Raw genomic sequence first — 18,456 nt, 5'->3', positions numbered from 1 at the left:
TACAAATACAACTCACTTCAGCATATCATTTCTTACATTTTAGGATATCTAAACAAAAAATACTCTCCCATGTCAACATACTAAGAATGAGAATACATGTGACATTTCCACTTGCCTTTACAATTATTAACACTTTCACCCAAAACCATTACCTATGAGTTAAAAATAAGTATTTATTTTGTAGTTTATTTTGTAATTTTGTAGTTCTAGGAAAATTATCTACATTATTAAGTCTAAGCAGTGATTTTAGATCTTTCTTAACACTAAAAAAGTAACAAAAATAATCTTTAAAAGAGGCATGATGTGACCTTTACGTTGAAGTTATATCTCAAAACAAGTGGGGAAACTAATCATTTTGACAGATAACTTTTATCCGTGAAAATTACAAAATATATATGAACAAAATCAGTATAAATCATCCAAAAAATCTGGTGAAAACACCCTAGGGACACTTAAGTTCCCACCCAAACTAAACTCTGACAATAAGAAAAAAATAAAAAATATTACCCAGACCAAAACATTTTAGGGAGCTTTAAAAAAATAATTAACTATAATATTAAAACTTGTCACCTTCTACTGAAGATATAAAATACATATTTAATACTTTTGGAAGTATTACCAACATTTAATACTTTCAAAAGTATCTACCATCCAAGTAAAAACACAAAGGTTCTCCTGTTCTATATTTTAATAGACCTTTTTCTATTCTTAGCCTCTTCCATATATGGTCAATTTCACCAACTCTACTTCATGATTTCCCACCTTCATCACAATCCATTTCCACCTTTGTGCTCCAATCTTGATACTGTATGTAGGAAAAGTATGATGCACACTCAAGAGGCCCATATTCTTCAATAAAACTTTTAAGTGTGCCCAGAAGTCATCTGCATTTTACTTAGACCATCACTAATGTAAAACTCAGAAGTCCTCAGTGTACATTCATTCCTACCTGTGCTCTAGTCATACACACGTCCTCAGAAAGCAAATACCACTTCGGACATCAAAATTCCCTTAATGCTGTCTCACCTTCCCATCCTACCATCTTCACAAGGCTGACACACTGGACTACAAATGAGTCTTCCTAGGTGTTAGAATCCCACCCCAAGAAACAGAAATAGCAAAACATCAAAAGTTAGTTAATAGGGTTTCTCAGGAGCACAAGGAAATAGACAAACAGGGAAGTAGCAGTCTCCTAACAACCAACTTCACTACACCTCCCGAATTACCCTTTATTTCCACCTCTGCAAAAACTCAATTTTTCCACTAAAAGTATTTGATCTAATGAATCAAAGTCTGCTCATGTCTTCTTCTACTCCTTTCCTTTCAGCCAGAAAGCCCTCACCTCCAGTAGGAGGAAAAGTAATAAGTAGAAATGACAAAGGGGCAACAAACGATTCCTTCCCTTCCCATGCCTTCTTTCCCAAGAGAGTTAGTTATCACCTCCTCCCACCCTCTCTCCAGCTTTTCCTCTTCGCTCACAGAGATACCTTTCAGAGACTACCTATACCCCAGTGTCCCAAATTAACATTTCAACATCTCATCCCTTTAAAACGGTTACAAAACCAACAAAAAGTTCGTATCTTCGCTAGTCCTTTATTTCAAGGGTCCCAACAATATTTCCACCATACTACTCCAGATATCAGAAACAAGCCCCTCACCAATAATCCTACACCCCAATCTTCTCAGTAGTTACAAAACTCTTTCCACTACCCGTTTCATTATTCCAATATCTGCATCTAAAAATCCCTTGGTGCTGCCGGTATACCCCTTTCAGCCTGTTCTCCAATAATATTAGATACTCGAGTACTCCTTTCAACCCCCAATCAAACTTACAAAAACCTCACTTTTCCCAACCCCTAATGGTATTTAAAAATCATCAGCTTTCTTGGCACTATCAACTCCTCAATAATAGCATCCCTTAATAGGCTTATCAAATTCCTAATAATTCCCAAAACACTTCAGTGTCCACAAATCCCTATCCACTACCCTATTTTAATTCAATATACTTGAACCCTTAGAACTCATCAGTAATCGCTATAAAGGCTTTAATGTCCCTATTCTCCTTTTCTTCCTTCCTGCTTCCTAAAGGTCCCCAATACTCCGCTTCTAGATCGTTTAGTCCCGGAATAATATTGTTTGTAAAACCCTTGATATCCTGCTACTCCCTTCTATTCAAATCCTAAAATCCCTCAAGAGCCCCGATTACTCTCTCAGTTCTCAAAAAGCAGTATTTTAAATTCCCTCACTTCCAGCTACCCTTTTGAGCACCCCAAAATGTGTATTTCAAAAGCCCTCGCTGTCCTCCCCGCGCCCCCCCCCCCCGCCCCGTTCCCAGAGCCACACCGCCTCTACGTCCCTTGCTCTCCTCCCCCCACCCCCCTACAATGGTGATAGTACTACAGAGAAGACGTCGCCGGGACCTCCCGACCGCTGCCCCTCCGCTCCGCCCTCCCCCACGCCGCTTCCCCTCCCCCCACGCCCCCGCGGGCCCCCAACGCCCACGTTCGCCAGCCCCGGCCCAGCCTGCCTCACTCACATCGGCTCCAGTAACTTGGCCAGCCAGGACTTGAGGGCATCCACATCCTCTATGAGCATGGTGCAGGGAAGGCGGGCTCGGCCGCCGCTCTTGTTAGGGCCTGCCGCGAGTCGCCCCCCGCCGCCTCCTCACGCCTTCTTCACAGCTCCGGGTGCCTCAGCCCACCGGGCATCTTAGAGGACTTCAACCTACTCCCCCGGCCGGGGCCTAACAGGAACTAACCCAAGAGCCCTCGCTCAACCTAGCCCGACGGCACAGGAGGCGGGGAGATAGCGTCGAGTGGCGAGCGCTGGAACCAATAGGAAGGAGAGGGCCGTGCGCGCAAAGCCAATGAAAAGGCTCGTTCACCCCGCCCGCCGGTCGTACCCAGTGAAGGAGGAGGGATTTAGCAAGGTAGGTAGAGAGCTTACGTGAACTCCTGGTGCAAGATGGTATCTTGGAGAAGGTGCTGTGGCTCTTAAAGGGGCCGCGGCACTTTTTTTTTTTTTTTTAAGCACGCCGCCGCCCGCCGCGGAATACCGGTGTCTGTGCTGGGAGTGCCTGGGGGAACCCGGTGAGCCCCTCAGCCTGGTTCCTTCCCCCCGTTTTTTTCCTGGAAACACACACTAGTGTCCCGAAATGACTCAGCTGTAGTAAATCTGCAACATAACGTGCAATACGTTCACGTTCGACACTGTGCACAGAACGCAAAATTTTACTTTTTTTTCCTCACACGCTCATTTTGCTCGGCACGCATGCTGGTATCTTTTGCTGCTGTGCTTAAATTATGCACAATGCTATGGCAACCCTTCCTTGGACTCCAATAATCGTCATTTTAAAAACGTGGCGCAACGGTTGCAAAAGACAGAAGCCATTTCAATTTTATCAGTATTTTTAGTATATTCTCTATAAGGAAGAAAAAGGATTCCATTTTTAAAAAAATTCTCTTTTCATTGCTTCTCTAAAGTTCGATGGGGATTTTGTGCAGGGAAGATGTTGGTCAGCAAAAAAGTTTTTAAAAATAATATTTAAAAAATTGAAATCACTGAAATGGGCAAATTGGTTTGTACTAGATAAAAAATTCTCTTTTGGAGTTTTGAAATGACTGGCTTGGCACTGGTGTTAGAATGTTTATTCAACAACGATTACTGAGCACCTGCTATACACCAGCACTGTGTAAGGCACTGAGATTCCAGTGGTGAGCAAAACAAACAGTTCTTCTTCCTAGAAAGCCGGACAGTTTATGAGATTATGCATTGTAATCATAACATTATGAAAAATACCTGATGAGCATACACCTCATATAAAAGACATGGGTCAACCCAAAATAAGCAGGCAGACTGTAATATACGTATGTAGCAGATGTAGGCAAATTTTTTCTGTAAAAGTCTCAGTTCAGTCAGTTCAGTTCAGTTGCTCAGTCGTGTCCACTCTGTGACCTCATGAATTGCAGCACGCCAGGCCTCCCTGTCCATCACCAACTCCTGGAGTTTACTCAAAGTCCATCGAGTCGGTGATGCCATCCGGACATCTCATCCTCTGTCATCCCCTTCTCCTCCTGCGCCCAATCCCTCCCAGCATCAGAGTCTTTTCCAATGAGTCAACTCTTCGTAAAAGGCTAGACAGCAAATATTTTTTGGTTTTGTGGGCCATGAGGTCTCTGACAACTACCCAACTGTGCCCTCTTGGCATGAAATAGGTCATAGGTAATATGGAACAAATGACTGTGGCTGTGTTCCAATAAAAGGTGTATGAAAATTTCAACGTGAGAGTGTTTTCATGTGTCACAACATATTATTCCCTTGATTTTTTTTCTCCAACCATTTTAAAGTGTAAAAGTTATTGTTACCTCACAGGTGTCCAGGAACAGGTGCCAACATGGTCTGGCTTGCAGGCTAGTTTGTGGACCCCCTACATGTGTGTGCACCCAACTCTTGGCAACCCTGTGGATTGTAGTCCACCAGGCTCCTCTCTCCATGGGATTCTCCAGGCAAGAATATTGGAGTGGGTTGCCATTTCCTCCCCCAGGGGACGTTCCCGACCCAGGGATAGAAGCCGCGTTTCCTGTGTCCCCTTCATTGGCAGGCGAATCTTTACCCCTGAACCACTTGGGAAGTGACCCAGGTGGCATTATTGGTAAAGAACCCGCCTGCCAGTGCAGGAAACGTAAGAAACCTGGGTTCCATCCGTGCGTAGGGAAGGTCCCCTGGAGGAGGAAATGGCAACCCACTAAAGTATTCAGTTCAGTTCAGTTCAGCAGCTCAGTTGTGTCCAACTCTTTGCCATCCCATGGTCTGCAGCATGCCAGGCTTCCCTGTCCATCACCAACTCCCGGAGCTTACTCAAACTCATGTCCATCTACTAGGTGATACCATCCAACCATCTCATCCTCTATGGCCCCTTTCTCTTGTGTTCAATACTTCCCAGCGTCAGGGTCTTTTCTAGGGAGTCAGTTCTTCGCATCAGGTGGCCAAAGTAATGGAGTTTCTGCTTCAGCATCAGTCCTTCCAGTGAATATTCAGGACTGACTTCCTTTAGGATGGACTGGTTGGATCTCCTTGCAGTCCAAGGGACTCTCAAGACTCTTCTCCAACACCACAGTTCAAAAGCATCAATTCTTCGGCGCTCAGCTTTCTTTATAGTCCAACTCTCACATGCATACGTGACTACTGGAAAAACAACAGCTTTGTAATGTCTCTGCTTTTTAATATGCTATCTAGGTTGGTCATAGCTTTTTTTCCAAGGCGCAAGTGTCTTTTAATTTCATGGCTACAGTCACCATCTGCAGTGATTTTGGAGCCCACAAAAATAAAATTTCTCACTGTTTCCACTGTTTCCCTATCTGTTTGCCATGAAGCGATGGGACCAGATGCCATGATCTTAGTTTTCTGAATGTTGAGTTTTAAGCCAACTTTTTCACTCTCTTCTTTCACTTTCATCAAAAGGCTCATTAGTTCTTCTTCGCTTTCTGCCATAAGGATGATGTCATCTGCATATCTGAGGTTATTAATACTTCTTCCGGCAATCTTGATTCCAGCTTGTGCTTCATCCGGCCCTGCATTTCGCATGTTGTACGCTGCATGTAGGTTACATAAGCAGGGTGACAATATACAGCCTTAAGGTACTCCTTTCCCAATTTGGAACCATTCTGTTGTTCCAAGTCCAGTTCTAACTGTTGCCTGCACACAGATTTCTCAGGAGGCAGGTAAGGTGGTCTGGTATTCCCATCTCTTTAAGAATTTTCCACAGTTTGTGGTGATCCACACAGTCAAAGGCTTTGGCGTAGTCAATAAAGCAGAAGTAGATGTATTTATCCTTATCTGTAAGAAGGCAGACAGGATGAAAATCACAATCACAGAAAATTTCAGTATTCTTGCCTGGGAAATCCCCTAGCAGGCTACAGTCCATGGGATTCCAAACAGCAGACACAACTGAAGAGACTTGGCATGCACACATGCACCTGGGAAGCCCGGACCCCTTACATAGCGAAATAATAGGTAAAAATAAAAGTGAAACACACTTAGAAATTATCTGGTGAACTTCCTTCACTGTTATCTCCTACCCAACTCTGCAGCTGAGTCAAGTCCACAGAGACTAAGTAACATCTGGATCTTCTAACAGCAAGCCCAGAGCTTTGACACATTCAGCTGTTACCTTTTCTTCTCTCTCTCCTCCTCTTCTTGCTTTATCCTTATCCTCATTTTCCCTTCACTTCTTTCCCCTGCAGAGATGAAGTATTACCCACAAATGATAGATATTTTAAAAAGAGAAATGTAAAAGTGATTTGCTTAGGCCTGCAGCTAGGCAAGAACTTGATGGCATGATTGATATGGAACAGGAAATGCCTTTTTCACAATAAATCACTCTGCTGCCAGAATTTCAAAGTACTTTTCAAATGTAATATTTATAGAACAAATTTCCAAGCTTTACTTCAGAGATGAGGGTGCCGAGATACGGGCTTTTTAGTGACCGAGGGCGTCATTTAATCAAGACTATTACAGGGAGTAAAACAGACATGATTATGATAGTCATATTTGGGTTTGCAGACCATGGATAGTTTTATCCTTTTCCCTATTTTTTCAAGTTATGATGTCATTACTTTTCTAAACTGAGTAGGATAGCATTGATGGATAGATATAAGCTCAGTATTTGAATATAGATGTCAAACTCGAAACCATACCTTGAGAAAGTGGCATCTATGGAAGAGTCGCTTTTCCAGAAGTGGAATACAATACGATGAATCCCACTCCATTTCCTAGATAGTTGGTCAGTAGCCACGGTCCAGAGTTTTCCTTATGCTTTATTTGTTGTATGCATAGAACTGACTCATCTGAAGTCCACGAATGAATGAAGTACTGATTTCAGTCATTCAGTTATTGGGCTACCCTGAAGAGAGTGCCTACACATATGTACTAATTCAACATAACCTATATTAAGCACTGTACAAGGTACCAGATTCTGTGTGCTGGGCTGGGGCAGAGACATAAGTTTGAAGAGTTATATCCATTCACTGGAGAAGGCAATTGCAAGCCACTCCAGTACTCTTGCCTGGAAAATCCCATGGACGGAGGAGCCTGGTAGGCTGCAGTCCACGGGGTCGTGAAGAGTTGGACACGACTGAGGGACTTCACTTTCACTTTTCACTTTAGTGCATTGGAGAAGGAAATGGCAACCCACTCCAGGATTCTTGCCTGGAGAATCCCAGGGATGGCTAAACCTGGTAGGCTGCTGTCTATGGGGTCGCACAGAGTCGGACACGACTGAAGCAACTTAGCAGCAGCAGCAGCAGCAGCCATTCACTGCCTTTTGGGAGCTCAGATTCTGGTGGTCTGATAGGCACTGGAAATAATAATCAAATTCAAGATTGTTGAATACTTACCCTATGCTGGCCGCATGCTAAATATCTCAGTGTATTGCCTATCTGGCTCAGAGTACCCCTGTATAGTAAACAATATTCATAGTCAAGAAAATTGCATCCCAGAAAGGTCATGAAGCTGGAGTGAAGAGGCCCAGCCTTGACCATGTGTGTTAGATTCCAAAGCCCACACCTGTAACTTTCACTTAATCACCTCACTGGCAAACACTGAAATATGAGGTTCATTCAGCAAATACATATTGAACCCATTACCATATCTTAGGCACTGCTCTTGGATAATACAGAGTAAAAATGATTTCAAATAAATGTTCTTTCCTTAGTTAAGGTGGATGTTAACATGAATACTTAACAAATATTGACTTTTCTCTCATTTTATTTGCATAGAGGAGAAAGAAAGAAATCAAAGGAAAAAAGAGATTATTAATATTGGACATTGAAAAGAGAGAGTGACTACAAGAAGAAAAGACATGCTTATTCTGACCAAGTTCTCTTCCTAGGCTTGAGGGCAACTATGTGTTTTCTCCACCAGGAAGAGCTGTCAGTGGGTGATTTCGCACAAGTGTTGTCAGGGGTAGACAGGCTTTGCAAAATCAGACTGTGTTGTGCCTATTTTGGGGCAGGAAGGCTGGCTGAGGGGGATTGGTCCTTATTCTCCAACCTATGAGAATGTCCCAGACTTACAATAAGAGAAGTGGAGAGTCATCTTTGAATTTTCTCTGTGACATTTACAATCACAATAGACTTCCTTCACATGCTGTTAAATTGAACTTTGGTGGAATTTCAAACTAGGAAGCTCATGCTTACAAACAGACCCTGTCATGTCTGTATATTTGTAAATAATCAGCTAATTGAACAGCACACCCATCAAAATGTCAGTCTTTCCTGAGTTTAGGTCCCCTGGAGCAGCCCATCTGGCTCAGAGAAAAGTTGCTTTAGTAAAAGTCTGTCGAATCTTCCTTATACAAAGTCCAGGTGAGTGGGCAGCCAAATTGCCAGTCAATCAGAATAGTCTCTTGGTTATGGAAATAGCGATTGTTTTCCTAGGAGAACTATATTAAAAGGATTTTTTTAAGAAAGTTGTTTCTCTCTAAATACCTCTAAGATTGGCTAATATATATTAAAAAAAACTGGCAACGCTGAATGCCGATAAGGATGCAGAGAAACCGGATCATTCATACTTTGATATAGTGTAAAATGGTATGGCTACTTAGAAAAACACTTTGATATTTTCTCTAAAAACTAAACTTGCAACTACCATATGACCCAACAATTACACTTCTGGGCATTTATCCCAGAGAAATGCAAACTTCTGTTTACACTGAAAAACCTGTACTCAAATGTTTAGAGCAGCTTTATTTATAATAGCCCCAAACAAGAATCAGTTCAGGTGGCCTTAAACAGGTGAATGGTTAAACTGTATAACATACCATGGAATGGGACTCCATGCTTCCCTCCAGCAAGGAAGGAACTGTTAATACATGTGACAATTTGGATAAATTATGCTGAATGAGGAAAAAAATGCAATACAATATGTAACCAGTCCCCAGAGGTTACATATTGTGTGGTTCCATTTATATAAAAGAGGACAGAGATGGGGGTGTGAAGGGAAAGTGGCTATGGTATTTTAGACTAATGAATTAATTTTTGGCTGCCCTGGGTCGTCATTACTGCATCCCGGCCGAGAGTGGAGGCAACTCTCTAGCTGAGGTCTGTGGGCTTCCCAACTGCCAAGGCTTCTCTTGTTGCAGAGCACGGGCTCTAGGGTGCGCAGGCTTAGTAGCTGTGGTGCACTGGCTTAGTTGCCCGTGACATATGGGATCTTAATTCCCCAACCAGGGATCAAACCCATGTCCCCTGCATTGGTAGACAGATTCTTAACCATTGAACTACCAGATTAGCCCCATGAGTGTGGTTTTAAAAAGGCAACATGAGGGATTCTTGTGGAGCTGGAACTGCTCTGTATCTTGACTGCCAGGACGGGTACAGGGAACTACAGGTATGATAATGCTATAAAGAATTTTACACACACACACACACACACACACACAGAGACGTGCACAAATGATTACATATAAAACGTGTCAATATCAATATTCTGATTATGGTATTCTATAGTTTTGCAAATGTTGCCATCAGGGAAATTAGGACAAGTGTGCAAAAGTTCTCTCTGCATGATTTCTTACAACTGCTTATGATACTACAATTATCTCAATTTTTTAAAAAGTTGCTTCACATGGAGAGAGCCATGTCAACAGGGAGGAAAGGTTGAAAGTGGCATCTCTGGATGTGTGGACCAGAATTAGTCCACGTGCCATTCTCTAAGAGTTTCATAGGGGCCTCAGTCTGCCATCCTTCCTTGCAGATTAGAAAAACATCCAGGAGAAATGTGGGAAGCATCACTGCAATAATAGTAACTTTATTTTTTCAAGCAGGAAATAGCAACAGTAGACTGACCAGACTCCAGTTCCCTCTGGTTACCTCTCTGATATTAGAAGACAACTGCCCTCTCTTCCTTGGGTTGAATAAGCCCTTTGGGATTTGGACACAGCAAGTAATAATAACTCATACTCCTTGTGTGCTAGGTACTCTGCCAATCAACTTTGCATATATTAGCCTCTTTTGGTTCCTGCATTTAGCCTTTCTTTCTTCCAAGAAATATTGTTTGCCAACCTATCGAAGGCAAAGTGCTGTAATAGGCCTTGGTTCAGTGAAGAAAATATGCATTGTCCTGGAGATCTGGTTTAGCATCAGGAGAACGGTGACAAGTAAACAACTATATCATATAGCTGGATACATTCTATAAAGAAATAAAACAAAGTGAGGGGCGAGAGAGTGATGGGGAAGTTAAAAGGACTGAGCAGTGATCTGAAAGCAGTGGTCTGACAGTTTGAGGAAAGGAGGAAAGCAATGGGATGAGCCAAGAAGAAAATAGTGGTTGAGGAGATCAAAGAGGTAGTAAGAAGCCAGATCATGGAGGACGTTGTTAGCCATGGTAAGAACTTTGAATTTTTGTTCTGAGTGAGACTGCAAGACACTGAAGGTTTTAAACAGAGGAATCAAATTATATGATTTAGGGTTTTATTTTTAAATAGTAGCTATGGTTATGGCTACGGCTGCCTCATGGTTATCAGACTGGAGGGGACATAAGTGAAGGAAGGGAAACCAGTTAGGAAGGAATATGTTGGTTTGGACCAGACTAGCTGTGAAAGAGAGAGTAAGAAGTTAAATTCTGGATGTATCTGAAAGGTAGAGTCAAGGAGTTTTACTGACAGAATAATTGTTGGTGTGAGACATAAAGAGAAGTCAAGGATGAAACCAAGGTGCTTGACCTGAGGTGGGGAAAATGAAGGAGGAGCAGATTTAGAAAATGGCTGGTAGATCATGAATTCAGTTTGGGCCGCGAATTAGACATTGTCTTAGACATTAGACATGGTGGTGGCCATTCTCCAAGATGGCTGCCAACAATCCGTAACTTGTTAGGATCACACTCATGGTGTCCTTTGCTCCCACACTGGATCAGGGCTTCTCTGTATGATCAACAGAATACATTGAAATGACAGTCCTTTACATCTAAGTCTAGGATAAGAGGTATTGTAGCTCCTATTTGGACCTCTTGTTCTGGGGGAAGCCAGTCACATGTCCGAAGGCACTCAATCAACCCTTCGGAGAGGCCCAGATTGAGAAGAACTGAGACTTCTTACCAACAGCCAGGACCAACTTTCTAGCCTTGTGAGTGAGCCATGGTAGGAGTAGATCTTCCAGCCCCAGTCACACCTTCAGATGACCACAGCCCTGGTCGGCATGTGACTGCATTTTCATGAAAGCCCCCCAAACCAGAGCCATTCGGTCAAGCTGATTCCAAACTACTTCTGACCCACAGAAACTGTGAGTGATAATAAACGGTTATTTTTGGGAATTCCCTGGCAGTCCAGTGGTTAGGACTCTACACTTTTACTGCTGAGGGGATGGGTTTGATCCCTGGTAGGGGAACTAAGATCCTTCAAGCTATGCAGCATGACCAAAAGTAAAAAAAAAAAAAAAAAGGTTGTTTTAAGCCCCTGAATTTGGGGTAATTTCTTAGGCAAGACACACAATATAAAAATCCAAGTGGAGGGAATTCCCTGGTGACCTAGTGGTTAGGTTCTGGGCTTTCACTGCCATGGCCTGAGTTCAGTCCCTGGCTAAGGGACTGAGATCCTACAAGATGCGCAGTGTAGGGAAAAAAATCCAAGTGGAAATACCAAGTAGACAGTTGAGTCTAAGAGTCTGAAGTTCATGAGAGATGGGGCCTGGTGTTTAAAACTGTGGATCTATCAACATTGTAAAGTGTGTTGAAAATCATGGGCCTGGAAAAGACCATCTAGGAATTTAGTGTATCGAAAGAAAGTCCATTAGGGCATACTCCTATTTACAAGGAAAGGGACTAATATGCAGTAAACTGAGAAGACTTGGCCAGTGATGAGGAGGAGAACAGAAAAACAAGAAATGTGCCTCAGGAAAGATGGAGTTTTCAACTATGTCTTGTAGTAAGATGTTGTTGTTTAGTTGCTAAGTAGAGGCCGACTCTTTTGTGACTCCATGGACTATAGCCCACCAGGCTCCTCTGACCGTGGGATATCCCAGATGAGAATACTGGAGTGGGTGGCCATTTCCTTCTCCATCAGGTAGGATGGGGACATAGAATTGACCATTGAATTTGGCAATATGGATAAGGAGGTTATTGGTGATCTGAACAATTCCATGGAATGGAGGAGGTGAACACACAATTGGAAAAAGTTTGGGAGAAAAAGAGAAGAGAGGAATTGGAGACAGTATGACAGTTCTCTTGAAGAGTTTTATTGTAAAGGGGAGTAGAACAAAGAGGGTACCAAAAGATATGATGGGATAGGGAGGACGTGCTTATATTTTGTTCTGTTTTTCTTTTGCTTGTGTTAGGTTAGAAGGTATGTATGAAGGTGGATGGGTGTGATCTAGTAGGGAAAGAAAATTTGATGATGTGGAAGGTGAAGTGGGCAACTGTGGGAATAAAATCTCTTAGTAGGAAAAGACAATGAGATTTAGTGTACAAATGGAGTTTAGGTCTTAATAGGAGCCCCGATTATCCATGATAAGTAGAAAATAGAGCTCATGATAAGGGGCAGAGGTATAATGGTAGATATAGTAAAAGGAACTCATGGAAGTTCTTTACAGTTTGCGTCTATGTTTTCAGTGAATTAGGAAGGAAGCATCAGTTGAATGTGAGGAAGGGCTGCTGGGTGCTTGAGAAGAGAGGTGTGAGGACAAAGCATCTTAGGTTTCTCAAACATTTCAAGTTCCTTCTTACCTCGGTGCCTTTGTATTTGCTGGCCCTTTTGCCTGGAACTTAAAAAAAAATTTTTTTTTCTTCCAGTTTTATTGAGATATGATTGACATGACATGTGTGTGTGCTCAGTCGTGTCTGACTCTTTGTGACCCTAAGGACTGTAGCAGGCCAGGCTCTTCTGTCCATAGGATTTTTCAGGCAAGAATACTGGAGTGGGTTGCCATTCCCTCCTGCAGGAGATCCCCCCGACCCAGGGACTGAACCCACATCTCCTTCGTCTCCTGTATTGGCAGGCAGGTTTACTGCTGACCCTCGTGGGAAGCCGTGTCTGGAACTCTTTTCCATACATCTTTTTTCTTTTTGTGTGTTAGGTTTTAATTGCAACCCTTGGGATTTTTGTTGAGGTGCGTGGACTCTTGCTGTGTCACATGGGACCAGTAGTTGTGGAGCAAGTGCTTAGTTGTCCTGTGACCTGTGGGATCTAGTTCCCCAACCAGGGATCTGGGATCTTTGTTCCCAGGGATCAAACTTGTGTCCCCTGCATTCAAGGTGGATTCTTAACCAGTGGACCACCAAGGAAGTCCCTCCACACATCTTTTTATGGTTGACTTTTTCTTGTCAGCTCAAATATCACCTCCTTAGGAAAACTTTCTCTGACCATCCATCTAAATTAACACTACATTTCTCTTAGTATTATTATTATTATTAGTGTCATTAGTGTTATAGTTATTCTCTGTCACATAATCCTGTTTTATTTTCATAGCATTTTTCATGGTCTGAAACTTTTTCATGAATTTATTTTCTTTACCTCATCCTAACTAGAATTTTCATGAGGTCAAGGATTTTGTCTTCCTTGTTTGCATTATATCTTTAGTGCTGAAAACAAAGCCTGGTATATAATAGATGTGCAATAAATATTAATGACTAACTAATATAATCATGAAAACAATATTGCTAGGTAAGTACTATTATTGTTGCTATGTTATGGGCCTATGCAGATCATGTGATTTGTCCAAGGTCATACAGCAAATTTGGAATGGGGGTGTGCTTGATTCAAAGTCAGGCTACCTGGCACTAGAGCCCACATTTTCAGATACTACCTAGAATATCATCTAGAGGAAGATACTGACTTCTGGCTACACCGAAAATGGGAGCCTGGCCAATTACTAGAGAAAAAATGTAAGACCATGATTGTGCTCCTAATTTACATATTTGAACTTAGGGCTTCCCAGGTAGCTCAAACATATAGAATTTGCTTGTAATGCGAGAGATCTGGGTTTGATCCTTGGGTCCCATGGAGAAGGACATGGCAACTCACTCCAGTATTATATTTAGACCAGTCTGATTTCACTGATACTGTAAAAATAGGAATCCCAAATATAGTAAATGCACAACCTAATTTTAAAAATATAGTCACTGAAATTGGAAGCTGTGTAATAAGTGACTGGCTGTCTTTACTTGTTTGTTTTCTCCTCCTCCCTTTCTTTCTTTTTTTTTTTCTCCCTTTCTTTCTTCTTTTCCATCTGTCTATCCTTCCCTCTTTCCTTCTATATCATGTGTGCATGTATGTGTGGCTGCACTGGGTCTCTGTCGCTGTGCATGGGCTTTCTCCAGCTGTGGTGCTAAGGCTTCTCACTGTGGTGCTTCTCTCGTGGAGCATGGACTCTAGGCATGCAAGCTTCAGTAGCTGTGGCCCACCCACTTAGTTGCCCCGAGGTATGTGGGATCTTCCCGGACCAGGGATCGAATCTGTGTCCCCTGTGCTGCCAGGCAGATTCCTAACCGCTGGACCACCAGGGAAATCCCATTCCTTCTATTTCTGGAGGCCCTTGGTGATGGAAATGCTGGTAGCAGTTTGGATAGGCAGGTTATTTAGGAATCACACGCAGTGTTTTGATGACTCAGGTGTCACATTTCCCATATGACCCTGTAACACCCTGGCAATGCTCGGTGGAATGTTGACAAGAGCAGGCTGAGGCATGTGGATCCTGAGTCTGCAGTGGGATGGCATGAATGAGTGACTTCCCAGTCCTAAGAATTACAAGTATCACTGCTTTAGGAGCAATCTAGGCAACAGGGGCTTCTTGAAACTTTGGTACCTAGAAGTGCAACTTCTCTAATTTGGTTACATTTGTCTTCTTAATTAATATGGCTAGTTGTTCCTAGCTCACGTCAGTCAGATTCAGAATTCCCATTACCTGAACGACTAAATTAGTTCATCTGGGCTGCTATAACCAAATACCATGGATTGGGAGGCCTATAAACAGCAGAAATTTTCTCATGGTTCTGAAGACTGAAAGTCTGAGGGCAGGGTGCCAGCATGGCCACGTGAGGGCCCTCTTCCATGTAGAACACTTCTGTTTGTATCGTCACAAGGTGGAAGAGGTTAGGGAGCTTGTGGGCTCTCCTGTATAAAAGCATTGCATCCGTGCATGCTAAGTCGCTTCAGTCGTGTCCTACTGTTTGTGACCCCATGGACTGTAACCCTTCAGGCTCCTCTGTCCATGAGATTCTCTAGGCAAGAATACTGGAGTGGGTTGCCATTTACTTCTCCAGGGGAATCTTCCAATCCTAATCCCAGGGATCAAACCCATGTCTCTTCTGTCTCCTACATTGGTAGGTTCTTCACCACCAGTGCCACCTGGGAATCACATATAAGTACATTAATCCCTTCAAAAGGGCTTCATCCTTCTAACCTAAGCACCTCATAAATTGTAATACTCTCACATTGAGCATTCAGATTTCAACATATGAATTTTGTGAGGACCCAAAGATTCAGACCATGACAATGATCAAACTGGCTTCCAGTCCACTTTTCTTTCTCTTTAATCTTTCTTGAGCACTTAGACCATGAACCACACTAATTACCTTCTTTGATATAGGTCATTTTAGTTTCACAGCAAGCCTAGGAAGTAGGTTCTATCATTACCCACACATTATATGTGAGGACCCGGAGTCCCAGGGTTGAAGGAGTGGAACTAGCACAGGACAAAGCTCCAAGTCAGACCTAGACATCTTACTCAAAAGCTTGTGAGCACCACACACATACATACACTTTCTCTGTTGCCCATTAACTGTTGGAAATTGGACACAGTGCAACCCCGGGATTAGCTAAAGTCCATAAATCCTAGAGAATCTTTCCTTCTCTTTATATTAATCACCTAGACTATAAAAAATAATCTGTCTATCATTTAGGAAACATAAAAGTAAAGGCAGAACACTAATGTCGGAAAACAAAATCATTTAAAAACAAAGGATGAGGGACTTCCTTAACAGTCCAGTAGCTAAGACTTAGCTCTCCCAATGCAGGGGATGTGGGTTTAATCCTTGGCGGCAGAACTGAGATCCCACAGGCCATCAGATAATGCCCAAATAAATAAATACATTAAATAGCCTAAAGAAAAAAAAAGGTGTCTAATAGGGTAGGGAAGTGACAACCATATTTATTGCATGCCACATTTGTGAGACAGAAGTGTGAAAATAAATGCCCACAATTCCTTCCTTGGCCCGTGTCATATAAAGGTTGGGAAGTTAGGTAAATAAGCATGAAAAACAAATATAAAGGGACTCAGAGACAAGCCAAAATTAATTATGGTTTTATGGATCTCAATTTAGAAATGCTGACTCAATTGAATCCAGTAGAGTGACCAGTGGGATGGATTTGGAAAACAAAACAAAATGAAATGAGCTCTGTTGTGGAATTTTAAAGAATGAGTGCAAATGATTTGACAATTGGTGAAGGTATACCACACAATTATATGGTGCTAACTAGCTCAGTCAGGCTAGGAAAGAGATTTATTATGGACTGCAGGCAAGCTTTTTCTATTTTAATCAGATTCGTGTTTATAGACCAATTTTCCTAAAATAATAATAAAAATATCTGACATTTTAAAGTGTTTACTATATGCTGGGCATATATATACACATACATACAGGGTTTATATCTATATACATATTATTTCTTTAATCCTCATAGCAATCCTATAAGGTGCTTACTATTATTACCTTTAAACCAGACTGGTTAATTGAACTGCCTGAGGTCACCTAGCTAATAAATGATGAACTTGGTTTGATTCACAGCCTGAGATCTTAACCACTCTGCTACCTTTCTAATTTCATTTATCTAGAGAGGGTATTCCACATAGCAGAACAAAGAATGGGTGTGTGTGTGTGTGTGTGTGTGTGTGTGTGTGTGTGTGCACGTGCTCAGTCATGTCTGACTCTGTAACCCCATGGAGTGTAGCCCGCCAGGTTCCTCTGTCCATGGAATTTTCCAGGCAAGAATACTGGAGTGGGTTGTCACTTCCTCCTCCAGAGGATCTTCCCAACCCAGGGACTGAACTAGCATCTCTTGCATCTCCTCCATTGGCAGGCAAATTCTTTACCCCTGTGCCACCTGGGAAACTCAAAGAATGAACACTTCCCAATCAAAAAGCCATATTATCAAGTTGTGGTAATTTTCATTTTTTAGATATTTCTGGACTCTGTTTACTTTTCTTCACCTTGATTGTCACCACTATAGTCTGAACTACCGTCATCTCTCACCTGGACAATTGCAACAGCCTTCTGCTTCCACTTTTTATTCCTTTCAATCCTTCTTCAGAAAGATCTTTATGAAACACAAATAGGACCATTCCCCTTCCTCACTTAAAACACTTACTTCCATGGCCTCCCATTGCTTCAGTGTTTGCCTCTTCCACTAGAAAGAGGTGACAGCGCCTGTCTTGTTCAAGTGTTGTATCTCCAGCATCTAGGACTGTGCACTGGTTATAGTATAAGCGAAATAAATTTTTGTTGAGTGAATGAAAAGCAATGACTCTTGAAAAAAATATCACTTAAATAAGAAAGTTAACAAGGATGCAGTTGGATGCAGGGAAGTAGCTTTTTCATAATTTTCACAATTTACTATCACAGTTCAGTTCAGTTCAGTCGCTGAGTCGTGTCCGACTCTTTGCGACCCTCGCAGCACGCCAGGCCTCCCTGTCCATCACCAACTCCCGGAGTTCACTCAGACTCATGTCCATCAAGTCAGTGATGTTATCCAGCCATCTCATCCTCTGTCATAGGAGATGTTTAATAAATATTTGTTGTATGAACAATGTGGACTGGAAGCTGATGAATCAAAGATGACAAATAGTACTGGTTAGGGCAGAATTGGAACAGGAAATCCTAACCATAGTTATAAGAGCTGTGGAGGATGAGGATCCTGTCTTTCATTCATTCAATAAATGTTTGTAAGACACCGGCTATGTGCCAGATGCTATGTGCCAGACACTATGTTAGGCAGCTTCTGCTGTCATGGAGCTTATGTCTAGTGATAGGTCAACGAACAATTCAAATTTGGTTAGATAGCTTTCACAAGGGAGGGCAAGAAGGAGCTGCTTTGGGGAACATCAAGAAAGGGACATTTAACCCAGACTTGGGCTGTCAGGAAGTGATGTCTAAACGGTTAGTAGCTAAAGGTGGAGGATAATGGGGAGTATTTTTGTGTGTAAGAGTACAAAAGCAAGGGAACCACCGGTAGGTTCTCTATAACCTAAGGTTCCTTCTTAACTTCTTCAGCCACTGAATTTTCATTGAGCCCATACCACGCTCCAGGCATTGTGTTATGCCATCATTAAATTTATATGTCAAAACTAGTTGTTGAACAGTGTAAATATAATGTACATTATACATATATAATTTAAATTTTATTTTTGTTAAAATTTTCATTAATTTTTTTTCCTGTTATTCTTTTAGGAAGACACATTTCTGGCCTGGGCA

General features: G+C 42.1%; 1 protein-coding gene across 4 annotated transcripts in view; it reads right to left on the bottom strand.

The window, feature by feature from the left end:
• RBM27 (RNA binding motif protein 27) overlaps nt 1-2,810 on the bottom strand; it is a 59,410-nt gene extending 56,600 nt beyond the window's left edge. For all 4 annotated transcript variants that reach the window (XM_069592330.1, XM_069592332.1, XM_069592331.1 and 1 more), the window contains exon 1: nt 2,537-2,810. In XM_069592330.1, coding sequence (XP_069448431.1) covers nt 2,537-2,595 — 59 coding nt within the window. In that variant the 5' untranslated portion in view covers nt 2,596-2,810. The remainder of the gene's footprint in view (nt 1-2,536) is intronic.
• Between the last annotated feature and the right edge of the window lie 15,646 nt (nt 2,811-18,456).

The sequence above is a fragment of the Ovis canadensis genome, chromosome 5 (assembly GCF_042477335.2).
Source record: "Ovis canadensis isolate MfBH-ARS-UI-01 breed Bighorn chromosome 5, ARS-UI_OviCan_v2, whole genome shotgun sequence".
Classification (NCBI taxonomy): domain Eukaryota; kingdom Metazoa; phylum Chordata; class Mammalia; order Artiodactyla; family Bovidae; genus Ovis; species Ovis canadensis.
This window is presented reverse-complemented; position numbering and strand designations above follow the sequence as displayed.